Source organism: Brassica rapa, chromosome A01 (genome assembly GCF_000309985.2).
Source record: "Brassica rapa cultivar Chiifu-401-42 chromosome A01, CAAS_Brap_v3.01, whole genome shotgun sequence".
Lineage (NCBI taxonomy): Eukaryota > Viridiplantae > Streptophyta > Magnoliopsida > Brassicales > Brassicaceae > Brassica > Brassica rapa.
This window is the reverse complement of record NC_024795.2, coordinates 26,021,583-26,040,757: the sequence shown is the minus strand read 5'-3', so window position 1 is coordinate 26,040,757 and position 19,175 is coordinate 26,021,583. Positions and strand designations below refer to the sequence as shown.

At 39.2% G+C, this 19,175-nt stretch overlaps 3 protein-coding genes across 8 annotated transcripts; 2 read left to right on the top strand and 1 right to left on the bottom strand.

Moving 5' to 3' along the window:
• The first annotated feature begins 1,717 nt into the window (after positions 1-1,717).
• Positions 1,718-3,975, top strand: LOC103849738 (phosphatidylcholine transfer protein). Of its 2 annotated transcripts, XM_033281521.1 has the most exons (7): positions 1,718-1,907; positions 1,943-2,193; positions 2,378-2,522; positions 2,608-2,871; positions 2,975-3,056; positions 3,148-3,344; positions 3,457-3,738. In XM_033281521.1, the coding sequence occupies exons 2-7, from the start codon at positions 1,961-1,963 to the stop codon at positions 3,736-3,738; spliced, it is 1,203 nt and encodes a 400-aa protein (XP_033137412.1). In that variant the 5' UTR covers positions 1,718-1,907; positions 1,943-1,960. The 2 variants fall into 2 exon arrangements, with proteins under 2 accessions (XP_033137412.1, XP_009124707.1); XM_009126459.3 differs by lacking the exon at positions 1,718-1,907 and having other exon boundaries at positions 1,961-2,193; positions 3,457-3,975.
• Positions 3,976-4,191: 216 nt separating this feature from the next.
• LOC103849740 (protein STRUBBELIG-RECEPTOR FAMILY 4-like) lies at positions 4,192-7,847 on the top strand. 2 transcript variants are annotated; one of them, XM_009126462.3, is made up of 15 exons: positions 4,192-4,519; positions 4,595-4,727; positions 4,812-4,883; positions 4,963-5,028; positions 5,111-5,182; positions 5,272-5,343; positions 5,405-5,476; positions 5,559-5,627; positions 5,698-5,763; positions 5,844-6,429; positions 6,513-6,784; positions 6,853-6,973; positions 7,066-7,202; positions 7,276-7,432; positions 7,517-7,847. In XM_009126462.3, the coding sequence occupies exons 1-15, from the start codon at positions 4,429-4,431 to the stop codon at positions 7,577-7,579; spliced, it is 2,049 nt and encodes a 682-aa protein (XP_009124710.1). In that variant the 5' UTR covers positions 4,192-4,428; the 3' UTR covers positions 7,580-7,847. The 2 variants fall into 2 exon arrangements, with proteins under 2 accessions (XP_009124710.1, XP_033137405.1); XM_033281514.1 differs by having other exon boundaries at positions 4,192-4,727.
• On the bottom strand, positions 7,745-19,028 carry LOC103849739 (ABC transporter C family member 6). 4 transcript variants are annotated; one of them, XM_033281509.1, is made up of 8 exons: positions 16,353-19,028; positions 16,197-16,283; positions 15,508-16,122; positions 15,269-15,433; positions 14,823-15,117; positions 14,226-14,746; positions 8,114-8,417; positions 7,745-8,021 (listed from the first exon to the last, which is right to left on the bottom strand). In XM_033281509.1, the coding sequence occupies exons 1-8, from the start codon at positions 18,639-18,641 to the stop codon at positions 7,912-7,914; spliced, it is 4,386 nt and encodes a 1,461-aa protein (XP_033137400.1). In that variant the 5' UTR covers positions 18,642-19,028; the 3' UTR covers positions 7,745-7,911. The 4 variants fall into 4 exon arrangements, with proteins under 4 accessions (XP_033137400.1, XP_009124708.2, XP_033137403.1 ...); XM_009126460.2 differs by lacking the exons at positions 14,226-14,746; positions 14,823-15,117; positions 15,269-15,433; ... (1 more) ...; positions 16,197-16,283; positions 16,353-19,028 and adding exons at positions 8,489-8,794; positions 8,902-9,411; positions 9,482-9,646; ... (1 more) ...; positions 10,437-10,523; positions 10,590-13,726; XM_033281512.1 differs by lacking the exons at positions 7,745-8,021; positions 8,114-8,417 and adding an exon at positions 13,569-13,840 and having other exon boundaries at positions 13,922-14,746; positions 16,353-17,956; positions 18,033-18,270.
• Positions 19,029-19,175: the final 147 nt, after the last annotated feature.

Sequence of the window (19,175 nt, the reverse complement as noted above, 5' to 3'; positions counted from 1 at the left end):
AAACTTTGTCCAAATTAAATATCAAAATTAAGATATTTATGCATTTTTATATGGCATATAATTTAATTTAAAATGATATATATATATATATATATATCTTTATTTTTAATACTTATTAAATGAAACTTTCGACTTATATGATTTTTTAATCATTTGTATCATGTCCTAACAAAAAAATTAATCATGGATCACAAAATTTGAATGTGAGACTTTTAACAGTTTTGGTAGTTTATACTCGTTTTTAAAAATTGAAAATATAACATATAAAGAAAAAATTTCTTTTTTATTATATGGTTAATATGGTTGTATAATTTATTTTAATAGTTTAAAATTATACAAATATGATATAAGATACCTTCATTTTTATTAAATCTTTATTATTCAAAATCATTAATTGTCATATATACTTTAGCCACTTTAGGAAATTCCGTAATTTTATTTAAGGAAATAGTAAATCACATCCCCTATATATTATTTGAGAAGCATTACAACATTTTTTTGTAGACACATGTCATCACTAGAATGATTCTTAGAATCCTTAGAGAAATAAGTTGGTTCATCTAAATATATAATAAGCTTTTTATTAAACCACAATAAATACATTATTAATGTGCTTCATTATTTCCTTAAATAAGATTACGAAATTGCCTAATGTGGCTAAAGTATATATGACACTTAATGATTTTGAATAATAAAGATTTGATAAAAATAAGTGTGTATTATAATTATATTTGTTTAATTTTAAGCTATTAAAATAATTAAACAATCATAGTAACCATATAATAAAAAAAAAATTATTGATATATTATATTTTAATTTTTTAAAACGAGTATAAATTACTAAAACTGTTAAAAGTTTCACATTCAAATTTTATGATCTATCATTTAAAACTTTTGTTATGACATAATACAAATAATTAAAAAATAATATAAGTTGAAAGTCTCATTTAAAAAGTATCAAAAATAAAACATATATAAATATATGTATCATTTTAAATTAAATTATATCCCATATAAAAATACATAAAAATCTTAATTTTGAAATTTACTTTGAACATGTTTTTGATAAAAAATTTGAAAAAATATTGAAAACTTAATTTTTTAAAATATCATAAATTACTTAAACCATTAATTAATCCCACAGTGAAAATTTTGTTATCACTAATTTAGACTTTTTACTATAACAGATACAAATGATAAAAAAAATATGAGCAAAAAACATCATCTAATAAATATTAATATTAAAATATATTATATATATATGTTACTATCATTTAAATTTAATTATATATCATATCAAATAGAAAAAATATTTTTTCGATTTATAAAATTTATTTATATGTTCGCACCAATTTAATTATATAAGTAGTAGATAATGACTTTTTAATTATTCAATAGATATTTATTATTTCATAATATGTTATAAACATATAATATATAAAATAATTTATATATATAATGTTCATCCCGCGCAAGGCGCGGGTCTTAACCTAGTTAATAATGTATTTATGGTTAGTTTAATAAAAAGCTTATTATATATTTAGATGGACCAAACTATTTTTCTAAGGATTCTAAGAATCATTCTAGTGATGACAAGTGGCTACAAAATAATGTTGTAATGCTTCTCAAATAATATATAGGGGATTTGGGAAATATATGTAGATCAGATCAGCTCTGACTTCTGACATCTGGTTATCATAATAATATATTCTTTTGAAAGGGCAAGTAAAAATAGTATCAAAAAGGGGGTAAATTGAAACAAAAAGAAATCAAGGGCCAAGAAGAAAAATTGAGTCCCAAGTCCGGACAAGTCAAAAAGACATCCAGAACCATTGCGAGGAGTCTTTGTAACCTTGTCCTAAACCAGACCAGCCCACGCGCAAATATACAAACACAGTGAATGTTTGTTTATAAACCCATTCGATCTCCAAGTTGTTTCCTTCTCAGAGATTTGGGATTTAATGAATAGTGGCAACACCTTATCGAAGCTAGCTCTTTATTTCTCCTCTTCCGAGGTTTTTTTCCGGCGAGCTGACGGTGGTGATGGAGTCTTTTGTTACTGCTGGGCCACCGTATTAGCACTTGTCTTCATTTTCCTCTGCCAAATCTTCCGCAAAGTTCGAGTCTTTACTCATGCTTCTTCGTCTTCACCTACCGTATCAGTTTCTCAGTCTCTGAGGAGCTCCCAATCAGGGTAAAGGCTTTGCATTTCCTTGTGATCTCTTCTTCCATGTTTAAGTTTTTCAATTTTGTCCTCAGTGAATGATTCTGTAAGCGTCTTTAGCTCAAGTTGAATAGCTTTTAAACCTGTAAACTTCATTAGCTTAGTCTTCTACTCTTGATGATTCGAGATTCATCATACTACACACGCTTTGCAGAATATCTACACTTGTTTCTGATGAAGACCTGAAAGGACTGATTGAAAAACTTGGGGAGAGAGATGGAGATGCTGAGATTTGGGAAGATATCATTCACAAAAGCAACGCTCGCGTCTCGTACACTGCCAAATGCTGCAAACCAAAAGTACTACCAAGTTTTGCTTCTCGTGTGTGTGTCCGACTGTGAGACTTTGTTTATTCTCTGAGTTTATGCTCTTTGGTTCTTGTAGGACGGTGGTCCCATGAAGTACTTAAGTACCACGGTGTTTGAGGACTGCTCTCCAGAGGCTTTGAGGGACTTTTACATGGACAATGAGTACAGGAAACAGTGGGATAAGACCGTGGTCGAGCACGAGCAGTTGCAGGTCGACAGTAACAGCGGAGTTGAGATTGGTCGGACGATAAAGAAGTTTCCTTTCTTGACACCAAGGGAGTATGTATTAGCTTGGAGGTTGTGGGAGGGGATGAATGATAAGTTCTATTGTTTCATCAAGGTAAAAAATTAACTAACATGGTCTTACTGAAACAAGCTAACTTACCTCTTATTAACATTTGCCTCTTAACTTATAGTTTTTTTTGCTCTTTGATTATTATCAGGATTGTGATCACAATATGGTGTTGCAACAGAGGAAGTATGTACGTGTGAGTTATTTCAGATCTGGTTGGCGAATTAGGAAAGGTAACTGTTTGTTATATCACAAATCTGTCTAATGATATATCTTTTTAGTGGCGAATAGTTTTTTATTTTTATTTTATTTTCCATGCTGCAGTTCCAGGTAGGAACGCTTGTGAGATCCACATGTTCCACCAGGAAGATGCTGGATTAAATGTTGAGATGGCAAAGCTTGCTTTCTCAAAAGGCATATGGAGTTACGTTTGTAAGATGGAAAGTGCACTTCGTAAGTACACTGCAACCAGTCATAGACCCCAAGGGCCCACTGTATCTGCTGTCAGCTTAATGAAAAAGGTGGGATGCTCATCAAATCTGAGCTCAGTTTTATGCTCCAAGTGCTGGAAGTTTGTGTCTTGTTTGTGAAATTTGAAATTAGTGTTCTGAAACTGATTCGTTGATATCATAGATTCCATCAGAGTTAGAGAATGAGACAGATGACATCACAAACTCCTTGGGAACTATGCACAGAGGTGAAGGAGCCAAACGGAAGAAGCTATTGAGAAAGCCTTCAAAGAAACAGATAGCAAACGGTCTGTTACTTGTGGGCGGTGCAGTTGGTGGTGCGGTTTGCCTCTCTCGTGGTCACTCCGCCTCCTTAGGTGCAAAGGTTGCCCTGGCTTACTTCTTGACGAAGCTGAGCAAGCGTGGAGCTCCACTTAGTCAGACTTCACAGAACGCTGGTATTTAAGTCATGTATATATTTTGTTTGATGAAGCATCTCTGATTCCTAAGCTTGTGTGATAGAGAAGTTGTCTGAAGAAGTGATTGATGTGTATATATTTAGCGATGGCTCTGAACCACATGAGTTCCTGGTCTGCAAAGTTTTGTATACCTCTCTCATGGAGGACATTACATGTATGTTACCGTGAATGTATAACATTATATATATTCAGACAAGCCCTCTGGAATATTGTTTGATGGTTCACACGTGTGCTTGATTACAAGTTGAAAACAACTTTGGTAATATTTTGTGTGTATTGCAGTTAGATCGGACTTGGACACACCAGTTGTGGTCTCTCTCTCTCTCCCCTAATGTTTCGGTGTCTGCGTCATTTTTAGCTGTACATTTCTCTATTCACACGTCCAGATTTATTCGCCTTTTCACTCAAAAACTAACAGAAGAAACTGAATTTTCCATTTTTGGTTACTGCCACACCGTTTCCAAATTTGTTTTTCTTTCATGACCTAGCCTAACTTCTTCTCCTTTGGTTCTTCTCTGTTTCCTTCCTCCTCAAGGAAACCCAGAACCAACACTGGGTTTCTCTTTGGATCTCTGAGCTCAAAAGTGTTTCCTTCCTCCTCCTTTGGTTCTTCTTTGTTTCCTTCCTCCTCAAGGAATCTACACAGGTCTTCATCTCTGAGCTCAAAACTGTCAATCATGGCACCTAGTCTTCAGCCACTTATACTCATCATCACATGTTTTGGAGTCTTCACCTCTCATGTTCTTGCAAAAACAGATAGCCAAGACGGTAAGTGTGTCTTTGCCTCAACGACATTAGAGAAGAATCATAAAATGATTATTTATTTTTCATTGATTGTTGTAGTTTCGGCTCTTAATGACGCTTATAAGAGCATGAACTCTCCATCAAAACTCAATGGTTGGTCTTCAAGCGGAGGTGATCCTTGTGGTGATTCATGGGATGGCATTACTTGCAAGGGCTCTTCTGTTACTCAAATGTTTGTTACTTCCTCTCTTATCTGATCAATGGTACCCCTCTTCATCGATTCTGATTCGATGATCCCTTTTATGTTTGTTTGTAGAAAGGTGTCTGGACGTGGACTTAGTGGATCTTTAGGGTACCAGCTTGCAAACTTGAAATCACTCACTTACCTGTAACAACTCTCAACATCTTGATCAGCAGGTTTAGGTTGGTATTTAAACTACATGTTATGTTGTTGTCATTGTAAACAGTGATGTAAGCAAGAATAATCTTAACGGAAACTTACCCTATCAGCTTCCTGAGAATCTTGTTTATCTGTAAGTACATGTTCTGTTCTGTTCTTGATCTTCTCTCACTGCACAATGTATCAGACTAAATGTTAAACTTACTTCAATGCAGAGATGGTTCTGAGAATGACTTTAACGGTAACATGCCATACTCTGTATCTCAAATGAACGATCTCACTTACCTGTAAGCCAAAGACACTTAATGACTCATTAGTATATTACTTTCATAAGTATCAACATTTTCTTCATACCGGTTCTTGTTTTTTTGCTCAGAAACTTTGGTGGTAACAACCTCAATGGTGAACTTAGCGATATGTTTCAAAAGCTTTCAAAACTTGAAACAATGTAAGTCACATATACACACATGCTAAGTGTGAGGGGTTTCATTAATTTCATGTTTTTGCAGTGATCTGTCTTCTAATCAACTCACAGGAAAGTTACCACAGAGTTTTGCCAATCTAAAAGGACTTAAAACACTGTAAGAGAAGAAGACAATTGAAAGTAGTTCTTGTACTTATTACTTACCTTACCCTTTTTGTTTGCTTAACTCCCTTTTTTAGACATTTGCAAGACAACCAGTTCAAAGGGTCTATAAATGCACTCAGAGACCTCCCTCAAATCGATGATGTGTAAGTACTGTAACACAGAGTTTCTATCCCTTTCCTTCATTAACGTTTCTTATGAATCTTGCCATGGCAGAAACGTGGCAAACAATCAATTTACTGGTTGGATCCCAAACGAGCTGAAGAGCATTGGTAACCTTGAGTAAGTTTCATCTCTCATTCTCTATTGAACACAATCAAAACATATGTCATTTAGTCTGTTTTCTTTACGTTCTTGGTCAGCACTGGAGGAAACCGTTGGTCAAGCGGTAGAGCTCCCTCACCACCTCCCGGGACACGCCGTGTAGACAGAAACTCAGGAGGCGATGGAGTAAGCAACAAGGCTCTGACCACCGGACTTATAGTAGCAGCATCTACTATAGGTGGACTCATATTCACTGCAGGAGTGATTGCACTGTTCGCTAGAAGAAAGAACTCTCATCACTCTTCTCACTTTTTCGACGAAGAGAAAGGAGGAGGAACCAACAGAAGCAAACCACTCTTCACACCACAACCCTCTCAGATGCTCCAGTTCGACTCTACAGATGACTTGAAAGGCCAAAAGACCGTTGATTCGAATACTTTGACAGAGACAAAGCCTTCTTCTGTTAACAGAACTTCTTCTGTCAGTTTCAAGAACACTCCTATTTTTCATCTCATACCTTCTTCCCAAGTGGTTGCAACACCTGATCGTTTCTTCAAGCCCGACGATGTGAAGGTCTTTACCCTCACGGATTTGCAGAACTCTGCGTCGTGTTTCTCGCCGAATCGGCTTATTGGTGAAGGAACTCTTGGACGTGTTTATAAAGCTAAATATGAAGATGGAAGGGTTTGTTTTCTCTCCTCTCATTCACTTTGTTCATTCTATTATTCTTATTCATCTCATCTTATCAAGAACTTTGTTTAAAACAGAAGTATGCAGTGAAAGAGATCGATTCTTCGCTATTAGGAAAAGGAAATCAAGAAGAGTTTTCACACATAGTGTCCAACATCTCGAGCATTCACCACCCGAATGTAGCTGAGCTTGTTGGTTATTGTTCAGAACAAGGAAGGAACATGCTTGTCTATGAGTACTTCACAAGTGGATCACTTAATAGATTTCTTCACCAGACTGATGATTTCAGCAGACCATTAACTTGGAACACCAGAATCCGAATCGCTCTAGGAACTGCTCAAGCTATAGAGTAATTAGATCTAACCTTCTTTCAAAAATATAATCATCTAACTAACCAGCTACTTTTTTTTTTGACAGGTACCTTCATGAGGTTTGTTCGCCTCCATTAGTTCACAAGAACATCAAGTCATCAAACATTTTACTCGACAGTGAGCTAAACCCTCATCTTTCAGACTATGGCTTGGCAAATTTTCACCATGTGAGCTTCTTATAAAATTCTTAATACTAATAGATACATAGTTGTTTGTTTCTAATCTGTAGATTAATTGTCTTCTTTCTTGAAAACTGCAGCGCACAAGTCAGAATCTTGGAGTTGGATACAATGCTCCAGAGTGCGCAGATCCCTCGGCTTATACACTAAAGAGCGATGTGTATAGCTTTGGTGTGGTGATGCTGGAGCTTCTAACCGGTCGAATGCCTTATGACAGGTTCAGTTATTAAATATTTTAGAATATAGTTCTCTGATATAAGTATCTGAAAATGTTTGCCTCCAATCTTCAGTGATAGGCCTAAGGCAGAACAGTCTCTAGTTCGTTGGGCAAAGCCAAAGCTTAAGGACATGGAAACTCTTGAGGAAATGGTTGATCCCGCCTTGTGTGGACTCTACGCTCCAGAATCTCTCTCGGCATTCGCAGATATAGTTTCCATCTGTGTCATGGTAAAGTCATTGCCGGTTTCTCTATGTGTTGTTGTTTATATATGTTTTCAGACCTTTTTGTAAGTTCAGTGTTTGCTTTTTTAGTCGGAGCCTGGACTTCGGCCACCAGTGTCAAATGTGGTGGAGGCACTGAAGAGGCTAGTGTAGTCCTAGTGCCTCAAGTTGTGTATGTATGCCCTGAAGAAGAAAGGATAATGAAGAATAATTACTCTTTGGAAGACTGAGGATAAAACCTGAGAAACTTATGATCAAACTGGAGCTCAAGAAGCTATTGGTTTCAGGTTTGTATAGGGAGGACAAGAGAGAGACATAGATTGTATTATTTGTTTTATTTTTTCTGTTTCAGATCATGATGTCTAACATGTAGGTTAATCTTTTATACATTGAGAAAAAAAGAACTGATAGTGTTATAGAAGTAATACAATACAAAGACAGCATCCTGTAATTCATGTGAATCACAAGCCAGCTTAAATAGAGGTTTAATCAGAACTGGAACTTGATCTTGAGGTGTACTCAGCGACGAGTTTAGCAAAAGATGAAGACTTATCCTCGAGCAGCCTCACTGGCGAATCATACTCCTCAATGATACCTGTACACATAACAAAACAAGACACTCAATGATTCATCTACACACACAAGCACACATGTTCTATGAAATGGTTTTGAAAGTTTCAGACAAACCATTGCTAAGAAGCAGAACCATGTCGCTGTCAATAACAGAAGATATCCTGTGTGCAATGGTTATCACCGTACAATCTGAGAAGTGCTCTCTTAACGTTTTCTGTATCAGATTGTCAGTTGCAGTGTCAACAGAAGCAGTGGCTTCGTCAAGCACCAAGATCTTGCTTCTTTTGAGTAGAACTCTCCCAAGACAGACGAGTTGCCTCTGACCCATGCTCCAGTTCTCTCCATTCTCACTCACAGATGAATCAAGCTTGTGTTCCTTTTTCCTCACCTCATCTCCTAGTTGGCACTTGTCAAGAGCCTGGAAGTAATTATTAGTCAAGAGTGAACATTTTTACTAGTGAAGAAAGAACATAAACTAAACAGACCCACCTCCCATATTTGATCATCTGTGTACTCTTCAAGAGGGTCTAAGTTACTTCTAACAGTTCCTTCAAACATGGTTGGATCTTGGGGTATAATACTTAGTCTTAAACGCAAGTCATGCAACCCAATGGTCAAGATATTCACTCCATCTATCCTGATCTCTCCGGCTGATGGTTCTACAATGCGGAAAAGGGTTTGTATCAATGTCGATTTCCCGCTTCCTGTTCTTCCAACTATTCCTGTTCTTAGACCTCCTTTGAATGTGCATGTTATTCCTCTCAACACTAGTGGCATATGTGGAGCATATCTGACCTAACAATGTGTCCAAAAAAACAAATGGTTAAGAAAAACAAAACAAGTGGGAGATCTAGAGCATGAAAACTTGGTAGGGAAAAAAATATAGATAGATAGATAGATACCTGAAGATCGCGGATGTCCACATCTCCAAGTGAAGGCCATGAATTCTCAGGCCTGTTTGATTCTATAACAAGAGGTGGTTCACTAGAAACACTTGCATACTGAAGGATCCTCTCTACCGATATGATTTTGTTCTCAAGATTACAAAGAGCCCACATCAGCCAAGCTTGCTGAGTGTTCAGATTGAGTCCATAAGTAATGGCTAATCCGGCGAGGCTTGGATCAATCACTCCAGTAGGTATAGAGATCAAGAAAATGAGTGAAAAGGCAAACACAAGTGAAGATAACATATCAAGGCGAAAGCAAAGCCACTCCACTGCTCCAGCTAAATAAAATTTGGGCCTAGAGTAAGCATCACTAAGCCTCATGTTGTCGCCACGGAATCTTGATTCTTGATTGAAGCTCCTGATGGTTGTTGACCCTGAAATCGTTTCAGAAAAATGCTGAATCAGTGGGGCTTTGCATACTCCATCTAACCGTGAAAGTTCTCTTGCTGCAGCTATGTAATATCTCTGCAAAGTTGAAAGCTCTTTAGTCACAAAACGTAGCTAAAATTTTACAGAATCAACTCTTGGACAATACCTGATACCATATGGAGGCAGCAACCACAGGGATGAAGACAAGAAAAACCAACCAAGAAACCTGTGACATAACTCCAATGATCCCAATAACCTGAATGGCTGTGACAGCAAGTGATGAGAATTGATATGGTATGTCCAAATCCACCGCTGACTGATCTGTAGAAGCCTATAGCAGGGGAAAAAAAAAACATTAATCACAAAATATAGATATCTAAAAATCCTCAGTGTTACAGTGTCCAGAGACATACTCTATTCATGATTCTTCCACTTGGAGTGGTATCAAAGAAAGACATAGGAGAGCGGAAAATGCAGCGGTGCATCCTATGAAACAGTTCAGTGGCAGTCTTGTAACCAGCCGTTACAAGAAGTGTGGATCTTACAAGAATGCAGAAGCAACTTCCAACGGCTAAAGCCACATACACAATCATTAATGTATAAAGGTTCACAGGAGCTTCAACATCTTTGGAAACAGGAGTACCCCAAGCCATCCAGTAGTTGCTTCCAATCTGTAGAAGCTGAAACAGAACCTGTGCCAACAATATGAAAGGCACAAGAGCTCCTCCATAGGCTAGTGTTATATATTTCCAGTATACATCCAAAGAGACGCTACCTTTCTCCCTCTCTTCCTCTTGCACAAGTTGTCTATTGGCCTCTCCAGTGTCTGACTTACCATTCTTCAAATCTTGGCTTTCTTGTGTCTCCTTAGAGTCAATAGCATCTCTCACAAGACCAGGTTTCTCAGAAGCATAACTGGCATGAACTGAACCAACTACTGCCAGAGCCTCCTGATGAGCACCTATAAGCTCCATGAAATCTGTTCCAGAGTTGAGGATATCATTGTATCTTCCAGCTTGGCTGATCCTTCCATCTTTCATGACCTGAGACACAAGACAAGATCATAAGCAGGTAAGAACTCAACTTGAAAAGATAAAAGAAACTCCATACTATTCACATACCAGTATAAGATCAGCAGCAGGTAAGAACTCAACTTGATGAGTTACATATATAACTGTTTTTGAACTCAAAAGCCCCAACAAAACTTCCTGAAAGAACATTCAGAATGAAAATATTAAAAAATGACACTAACGGCTAAAGAAAGAAGATTTTACCTTAAAGAGATGTGTTCCTGTGTGAGCATCCACAGCACTAAAAGGATCATCAAACAGATAGATATCTGCATCTTGATAAAGAGCTCTTGCAATCTGTATCCTTTGCTTTTGTCCACCACTCAGATTGATCCCACGTTCTCCAATGACGGTCTGGTCACCAAATGAGAGTACCTCCAGATCCTTACTCAAAGAACATGCTTCAACCACCTTTTCATATCTTTCTCTTTCCATAGCCTTACCAAACAAGATGTTCTCCTCAATAGTACCGCTCTGGATCCAAGGAGACTGTGCAACGTACCCTTTTGTTCCACAAACTTTAAGACTTCCAGATATCTTAGGTACTTCTCCTAGTATAGAAGAAAGCAAGCTTGACTTCCCAGAGCCAACAGTACCACAAACTGCAACCTTCATCCCATGGAAGACCTTGAGATTAATGTCTTTTAGAGTTGGGTTAGCAGATGAAACATCCCAAGATAAAGTGCTGTTGCTCACTTCCACAGCTATGTCTGAACTTCCTTTTGGAAGGTTCTCCACAACGTCAGGGTTTAAATTTTCTTGACAAAGATAAGATGCAATCCTGTCTAGAGAGACTTTTGTTTGCACAACCATGGAGATAGTTTCCGGAAGGTAGAAGATCGGTTGTCGTAGAGTACTAAAGATTGCAATCGCCGAGAGTATCTTTCCAGATTCAAGTGGAACCCCAAGAAGTATACAAGCACCAAAGGTGGAGACTGACACCAAAGTAGGAGCTCCCCAGAAAACAAAGCTTATAACAGCTGAGTTATACACATACTTCTTCAGCCACCCTTCCTCGCACGTCCTAAGATCGAATACCTTCGACAGAAACTTCATCTCCCATCCCTGGAGTTTGAGAATCCTCATGTTTCTCAAGATCTCGGATGTCGATTTCATCCTGCTGTCCTTGGCTTCCATTAACTTCTCCTGAAACCTCTCTTGCATTTTCCCAAATGGGATGTTCACAAGCATTACTAGAAATGTAGCAACCAATGCAGCTATAGATGCTAACCCCAGGCTCATGTACAATAGCCACATAGCTAGACCGATTTGTAACAAAAGCAGCCATGAGTCATGTATGTACCAGCAGAAGCTACCAACCCTCTCAGCATCCACAGTCATGAAGTTTATAATCTCACCGCTTGTACGTCCTTTCTTTGAATGGCATGAAAGAGTTAGACCTTTTTCGTATATCATTGCGACAAGACAAGATCTCATTCTAATACCGATCTTCTGTAACCTGAAGTACCAATGTCTCTTGGCAAGACACTCAAGAAGCTTAGCAAGAAAGAAAGTAGTGACTAGCACATAGCCTTCGTTGTTGTACTGTCTACGTCCGTTAAGGTACTGGACGAGTGTGTCAATGAGTGCTGGTCCAACGTATGATGCGATCGTGTAGATGAAAGCAAAGAAGGCAGTCACTAGAATCTCCCAGTGAGATGAGAAGAACAAGGCGTTTAAGAGCTTGAACGTGGTGACACCACCACCATCTGATGATGATTCAAGCATGCTCCTGAAGTTAGGTGCTAACTTGACTACGCTGTCACTGACATGAAGCTCAGGGACATCTTCTAGATCAAGGGCTTTCTTGTTTCCAGTTTCTATCAATGGACTCATCCAAGAGAAAGTCAAGAGACTGAGAATGCCAGCTCTAGAGTAAGGAGTAGCACCAACACTAGAGTCTTCATTCAAGAGTGGCTCTTCCAAAACCCTATTGATGCTGCCTCTAGCTTTCTTGAAGAAAGCCACATAACCGAGAAACAAAGCAGCACTAAAAGAAACTATCTCGTACACTGGAAGAAGAACATGTACGGTTTTGTTTTTCTTGTAGATAACGATATCTACCACAAGAGAGTAGCAAGAAACCAAGAGATAGAGAACCAACCAGAGCCTAAGCAGAAACGGAGGCTTTGTTTGCTCATAGTCACTGCAACGATGCAAGCAAATAGACAAAGTCCCCCAAGAAACCATTGCTAATACAAACACGACGAGAGAAACTAGCTGCTCATTATCTGAGCAACTACTCTCGTACCAAGAGAAACCACTCAACAACAATAACACGAGATTAAGGAGAGACAGAGCTAAACTACAAAACAGAACCGCCTTAGATTTTAGACTCTTTGTAACAACACCAAAACCACTATCTCCCCAAACTTTGTTACGCACCCATAAGCAAAACAGCACCAGCAACAAAACCACGTGCAAGAAACCAAAGACCCATCTTAAGAGAAGAGGTTCAAGAAGAAAAGACCGAGAAGAATAGGTTGTTAACAAGCCATCTTCCTTCATGGAACTCAGAAAGTCCATGGCTTTGCTCTTCTTTTTTTGTTTTCCAAATGATTTAAGAAAATGGGTTGTAGTTAATGATTTGGTGCAGAGTTTTCAACGAAGGAGAAGAACTTATAGTTATAGAACGAGAGTGAAGTGAGTTTGATGTAGACACAGTATGTCTTGAAGAGCACGGACAAGAAACGACGAAGAAGGTAGAGAAAATAGTCCTCTCTCTCTCTCAAGCCCCACCAGAGGAGATGATACAGATGCTTCTTTCTTTACTTGCTTTTCACGGATCTTTTATAAACCTTTCACTTTATTCTATTTATTAGTCAATTCAAAATGTTGAAAAATCAAAATCATGTGAGCCTCACAATATATATATCTTAAAAAATATTCGTGACTTTATTACGCTCACTACACATAGTCCGACAGCTAAAATTATCATACTTTTGGGATTTAGATTTTTTGGTAAATGAAATAATAAAGACAAAAGAGATACGTAGAGGATTGTGCTGCAAGTAAAGTAGAAAGTCTCTGTTTTTGTCAGTCAACGGCTACTACTATTCTTCTTCATTTCTCTGTCTCACGCTACCATCTCATAAATATCAATATAACCTATACTTTTTGTGATAATGACATTATAATTTATGGCCAGTGATTAAAGATACCACCACCACCAAGTTCACAATCTAATCATGTTATCGGCTCAAGATAGAGGCATGTGGATATATTCATAGCCATGTGAAAAGTCCAACATTGGTTTAAAATTTTCAGTACATGTTTGGATATAAACTTGTTTAGCTTTAATAATTGTCCCATTATTATGGAATCTTTCGATTCTAACTAACAGCTTCTGTTGAATTTGGATTCTGAACTCGTTGTGTACTCTGCCACAAGCTTTGAGAAAGAAGAAGACTTGTCTTCAAGCAATCTCGCCGGTGAATCATGTTCCTTGATAAGCCCTGCACTTAGGACACAGAGAAAACATTAATACAAATCTTCATAGTAGAAGTGTATGATGATGAATCATGAGAGTTCAGGACCTTGGTCTAGTAGCAAGACCATATCACTGTCTATAACAGAAGATATCCTGTGTGCGATTGTTATCACCGTACAATCCGCAAAGTGTTGCCTCAGAGTCTCCTGTATCAGATTATCAGTCGCAGTATCCACAGAAGCAGTGGCTTCATCAAGAACCAACACTTTGCTTCTCTTGAGTAAGACTCGTCCCAGGCACACGAGCTGTCTCTGACCAACACTCCAGTTCTGTCCATTCTCGCTAACAGGGGAATCTAGTTTCAGTTCTTTCTTCCTCACTTCAACCCCGAGCTGACACTTGTCGAGCGCCTCCCAGATTTGGTCATCACTGTATTCCTCAAGAGGGTCCAAGTTGCTACGAACCGTGCCTTCAAACATGGTCGGATCTTGAGGTATAATACTTAGCCTAGAACGCAAGTCATGCAGCCCAATGGTCAAGATATCTATCCCATCGATTCTGATCTCTCCAGCTGTTGGCTCCACAATCCTGAAAAGAGTTTGAATCAGAGTGGACTTGCCACATCCTGTTCTTCCAACGATTCCTGTTTTCAAACCTCCAGGGAAAGTACACGTCAGTCCATGCAGGACCATAGGCAAATGCGGTCCATACCGCACCTGGAGATTACTAATAGTAATCTCTCCGCGAGAAGGCCATGACTTCTCAGGCCGAGTTGATTCAATCACCAGAGACGGTTCACTGGGGATGTCTATGTACTGAAGCATCCTCTCCACGGATATCATTTTGTTCTCAAGATCACAAAGCGTCCATACCAAAGTTGATTGCAGGCTGTTTAGATTGAGTGCATATGTAATAGCCAATCCTGCAAAGCCTATAAGAAAGACGAGAGGAAGATTCTCAGTTTGTGAATCTGAAACGAAAACAAAAGAAGTCACTAGTGGCTTTACTTGGATTAACTGTCCCTTCAGGGGCAGAAACTACGATAACAAGTGATAGCGCAAATGCGATGGTGGACAACAGTTCAAGGCGGAAGCAGAGCCATTCCATTGCGCCAGTGGAATGGAACCTCAGACGAGAAAGACAGTCGTTGAGTTTCATGATGTCACCGAGGAACCTCGGTTCTTGATCAAAGCTTCTGATAGTTGTTACCCCTGAGAGTGTTTCTGAAAAATGATGCACCAAAGGCGATCTGCTTATTCCAGCTAGTCTCGCGAGTTCCCTAGCCGCAGATATATAATATTGCTGTGTGCATAGATACCATTAATAAGTAAGAGTAAGAACCAAACAAGAAGGTCCGAAACCACCAAATGTAATATTAGTTTTGTCTGAACAGTCACAATGGTCAGGGTTCGTATCAACAAGTAAGAAGCTAAACATTGGTTTAGGACAATACCCGGTACCAGGCACTTGCAGCGACGACAGGGATGAAGATGATAAGGACCTGCCAAGCCACCTGTATCATCACTCCCATAATCCCCAATATGTTAATAGCAGCAATAGCAACATATGCAAATTGACCCGGTAATCTCAAGTCCACTACACTTTGGTCTGTAGAAGCCTAAAAACAAAGATTGAAAACATAGTAATTAGATAAATGAATTTGTTTGAAATATGTTTTTTGGAGATACTTACTCTATTCAAGATTCTTCCCATTGGTGTGACATCAAAGAAAGACATGGAACCTCGGAAAACGCGGAGATGCATTTGTGTGAAGAGCTCAGTTGCCATCTTGAAACCAGTCATCGATACCAGCAACGCTCTGAAGAGTATGCACAAGGAGCTGGCGATGGCTAGAAGAACATAGACTAGAATCAACGTAAACCCGCTCACCGGAGGTTCAACATCCTTGGAAACAGGAGTCACCCATGTCATCCAATAGTTGCTACCAATGTTTAGAATCTGAAAGAGAATCTGTACTAGCAATATAATAGGAATCACTGCTCCTCCGTATGCTAGTGCCATGTACTTTTTGTACACAGTGAACCCAACTTTCCCCTTCTCCCTTTCCTCTTGTTGAACTAGTTGTCCTCCTCTTGGCTTACCCGAATCTTTCTCTAGCTTTTCTTCATCACTGGGTGCTTCTTTTTCTTTGTTTGTAGTTGATTCTGATGAAGCACAGCCTTGTTCATATGTATCAACAGTTGCTAAGGCGTCAGTGTGAGCTCCCACAAGCTCCATGAAGTCTGTTCCTGAATCGAGAATCTCATTGTATCTCCCTGCTTGTGTGATCTTTCCATCTTTCATAACCTACCAAAATGATTATTAGATTTCATAACTATGTATTAGCATAATGTATAGTACAGAGTAAGCAAGTCACACACCAGTATAAGATCAGCTTCAGGCAGAAATTCAACTTGATGAGTGACGTATATGACTGTCTTGTCTTTCAGAATCCCCAAAATGACTTCCTGTTACAAAGAACAATAAGCACAAAGGTGATGATGGTAAGAGTGGAAAGAAAAGGAAACGACTATTACATTGAAGAGATGTGATCCTGTATGAGCGTCAACTGCACTAAAAGGGTCGTCGAACAGATAAATATCTGCGTTTTGGTAGAGAGCACGAGCGATTTGTATACGCTGCTTCTGTCCACCGCTTATATTGATACCCCTTTCCCCAATAACCGTCTGGTCATGGAACGGAAGCAACTCCAAGTCCTTGTTCAAAGAACATGCTTCAAGCACCCTCTCGTACCATTCTCTTTCCATTGGCTGACCAAACAAAATATTATCCTCCACTTTGCCGCTTTGAATCCAAGGAGACTGTGCAACGTATGCCTTTCTTCCACAAACCTTAACGGTTCCAGATATTTTGGGGACTTCGCCTAGTATGGATGAGAGTAAGCTTGATTTACCCGAGCCAACGGTACCACAAACAGCTACATTCATCCCTTGAGACACTTCAAAACTCACATCTCTCAGTGTTGGGATTGAGGAAGATTCATCCCAAGAGAAATAACCATTTCTAACTTCCAGAGCCAAACTTCTACTAGTAAGTCGCTCCACAACATCTTTCTCCAAATCATCCAGACATAGAAAAGATGCAATCCTGCCAAGAGACACCTTAACCTGAACAAACATCGAGATTGTTTCAGGAAGTTTGTAGATTGGACTCTGCAGAATCCGAAACGTCGCAAGAGCCGCCAGTATCTTCCCTGACTCGAGAGGAATCTTAAGCAACACACAAGCGCCAAAAGCTGTTGCGGATATGAAAGAAGGCGCGGTCCACAGAACAGAGCTCATAGCGGCTGAGTTATACACAAACTTCTTGAGCCAGCCTGCTTCGACGTGTCTAAGGTCAAGAATCTTGGATAGGAACTTCATCTCCCACCCCTGAAGCTTGAGGATCCTCATGTTCAGCAACACCTCTGATGTTTTCTTCATCCTGTTGTCTTTGGACTTCATCAGATTGCTCTGGAACTTATCTTCCAGCTTTGCAAAGGGATAGTTCGCAAGCATAACTAAAATAAAGGCCGGGAAAGCTGCAACTGATCCGAGTCCGAGGCTCTTGTACAAGATCCATAACGCCAAACTAACTTGTAAAACAAGTATCCACGGATCATGCATAAACCAAGTAAAAGCATTTAGCCTGTCGGCATCTACCGCCATGAGGTTTAAAATCTCGCCGCTGGTCTGTCCTTGCTTTGAATGACATGGAAGTGTCAAGCCCTTTTCGTAGATCATTGAAACTAGAACCGCTTTCATCCCAAGCCCAGCTTTGCCTCCCCTGAAGAACCAGTGTCTCCGAGTTTGGCATTCCACAAGCTTTGCAACGAAGAAAATCGTTACCAAAACGTATCCTTGGTATTTGTATTGCCTTTCACCGTTCAGGTACTGAACAAAACTGTCCATGAGATACGGCGCAACGTAGCAAGACATCGTGTAGACGAAAGCAAACAGGAATGACAAGAGGATATCTCTCCACACTGTGAGGAAGAGCGCCTTGACAAGCTTAAACGTGGTGATCCTTCTTTCACCATCGTCCCATTCAAGCTTACTCCTAAACACTCGAAAGAGGTTCTCAGCTCTGTCACTGTTGTCAACTTGAGGAACGTCCTTGCTGTCTATGATTTTCTCATTTCCTAAGGTAACCAAAGGACTCATCCATGAGAAACTCATGAGGCTTAGAAACCCAGCTTTTGCAAAAGGTGTAGTTACCTCATCATCACAGACTTCATTCTCAATCAATAACGGTTCTTCGAGGAGGTTGGTCCTCTCACCTTCTCCTCGCTTCCACAAGCACGAACAACAGAGAAACAAGCCAGCGCAAACGCCCACTAACTCAGACACTACATTGTGAACTGACACCAGTTCTTGCTTCCTGTATAGAACGAAGTCTACCACAAGACGGTAGCAAGAAATCAAGAGATAGAGAACCCACCAGATTCTAAGCAAATATGGTAACTTCTGCTCATGAGAATCAGTGTATAGTCCACGAAGGTACATGGAGATGGTACCCCAAGTAAGCGCAGCCAACAGAAGATCAAAGAAAGTCCACACATTTGAATGCCAGCGAACGCAGCTCAGCAACGAGAGCACAGAATAAAACACAGATAACGACACACAGCTCATAACAACCAGCTTACTAAACGTTGAAGACATCTTTGTAGACCTTTTCTTCATGAAACCATCACTGTTTTCACAAGCTACACTCTTGTTGTATACCCATGAAACAGAAAGAATTAGCAAAAGCACCAGATTCAAGAAAAAGGAGAGCAAAGGTAAGTAGATGGGCTGAATGAGAAGAAAATCGAGAGGATTTTCCATCGGGGAATGAGAGAGAGAGAGAGAGAGAGTTGACCAAAATGATCCCTCTCCCTTTGTGACTGGACGGATGATTTTATAGGCCACTGAGTCAATAAATAATACTACTTTGGAAGACCAAGACGAGCCACAAATAATATTATATATAGACCCATGACGCAGCAAACACAACCTGACCTTCACAGAAACTTCCCTGTGATATCCTCTGAATAATAATACTAACAAATGCAAACGATGAAGACCTCTATATCATGGACATATACCTAACCGTCACTATAAAGCTGGAGGACCTGACGTTATAGTTGTCTGTGTGCGTACCACTTTTGCTACAAGAAGTGTCAACAGAAACAGAAGACACTTACAGAAAAATATATGTAGGTTTTTATTGATTATTTATAATAATCCAATATATAACCATATATGTATGTGTGATTCTAACATTCTCCAAGGTAAATATACGACGTAGCTGAATATAATGCATAATGCCAAATTAACGAGGCATTGTAAACTTTCCATTAAATTTGTGGATAAACTTGC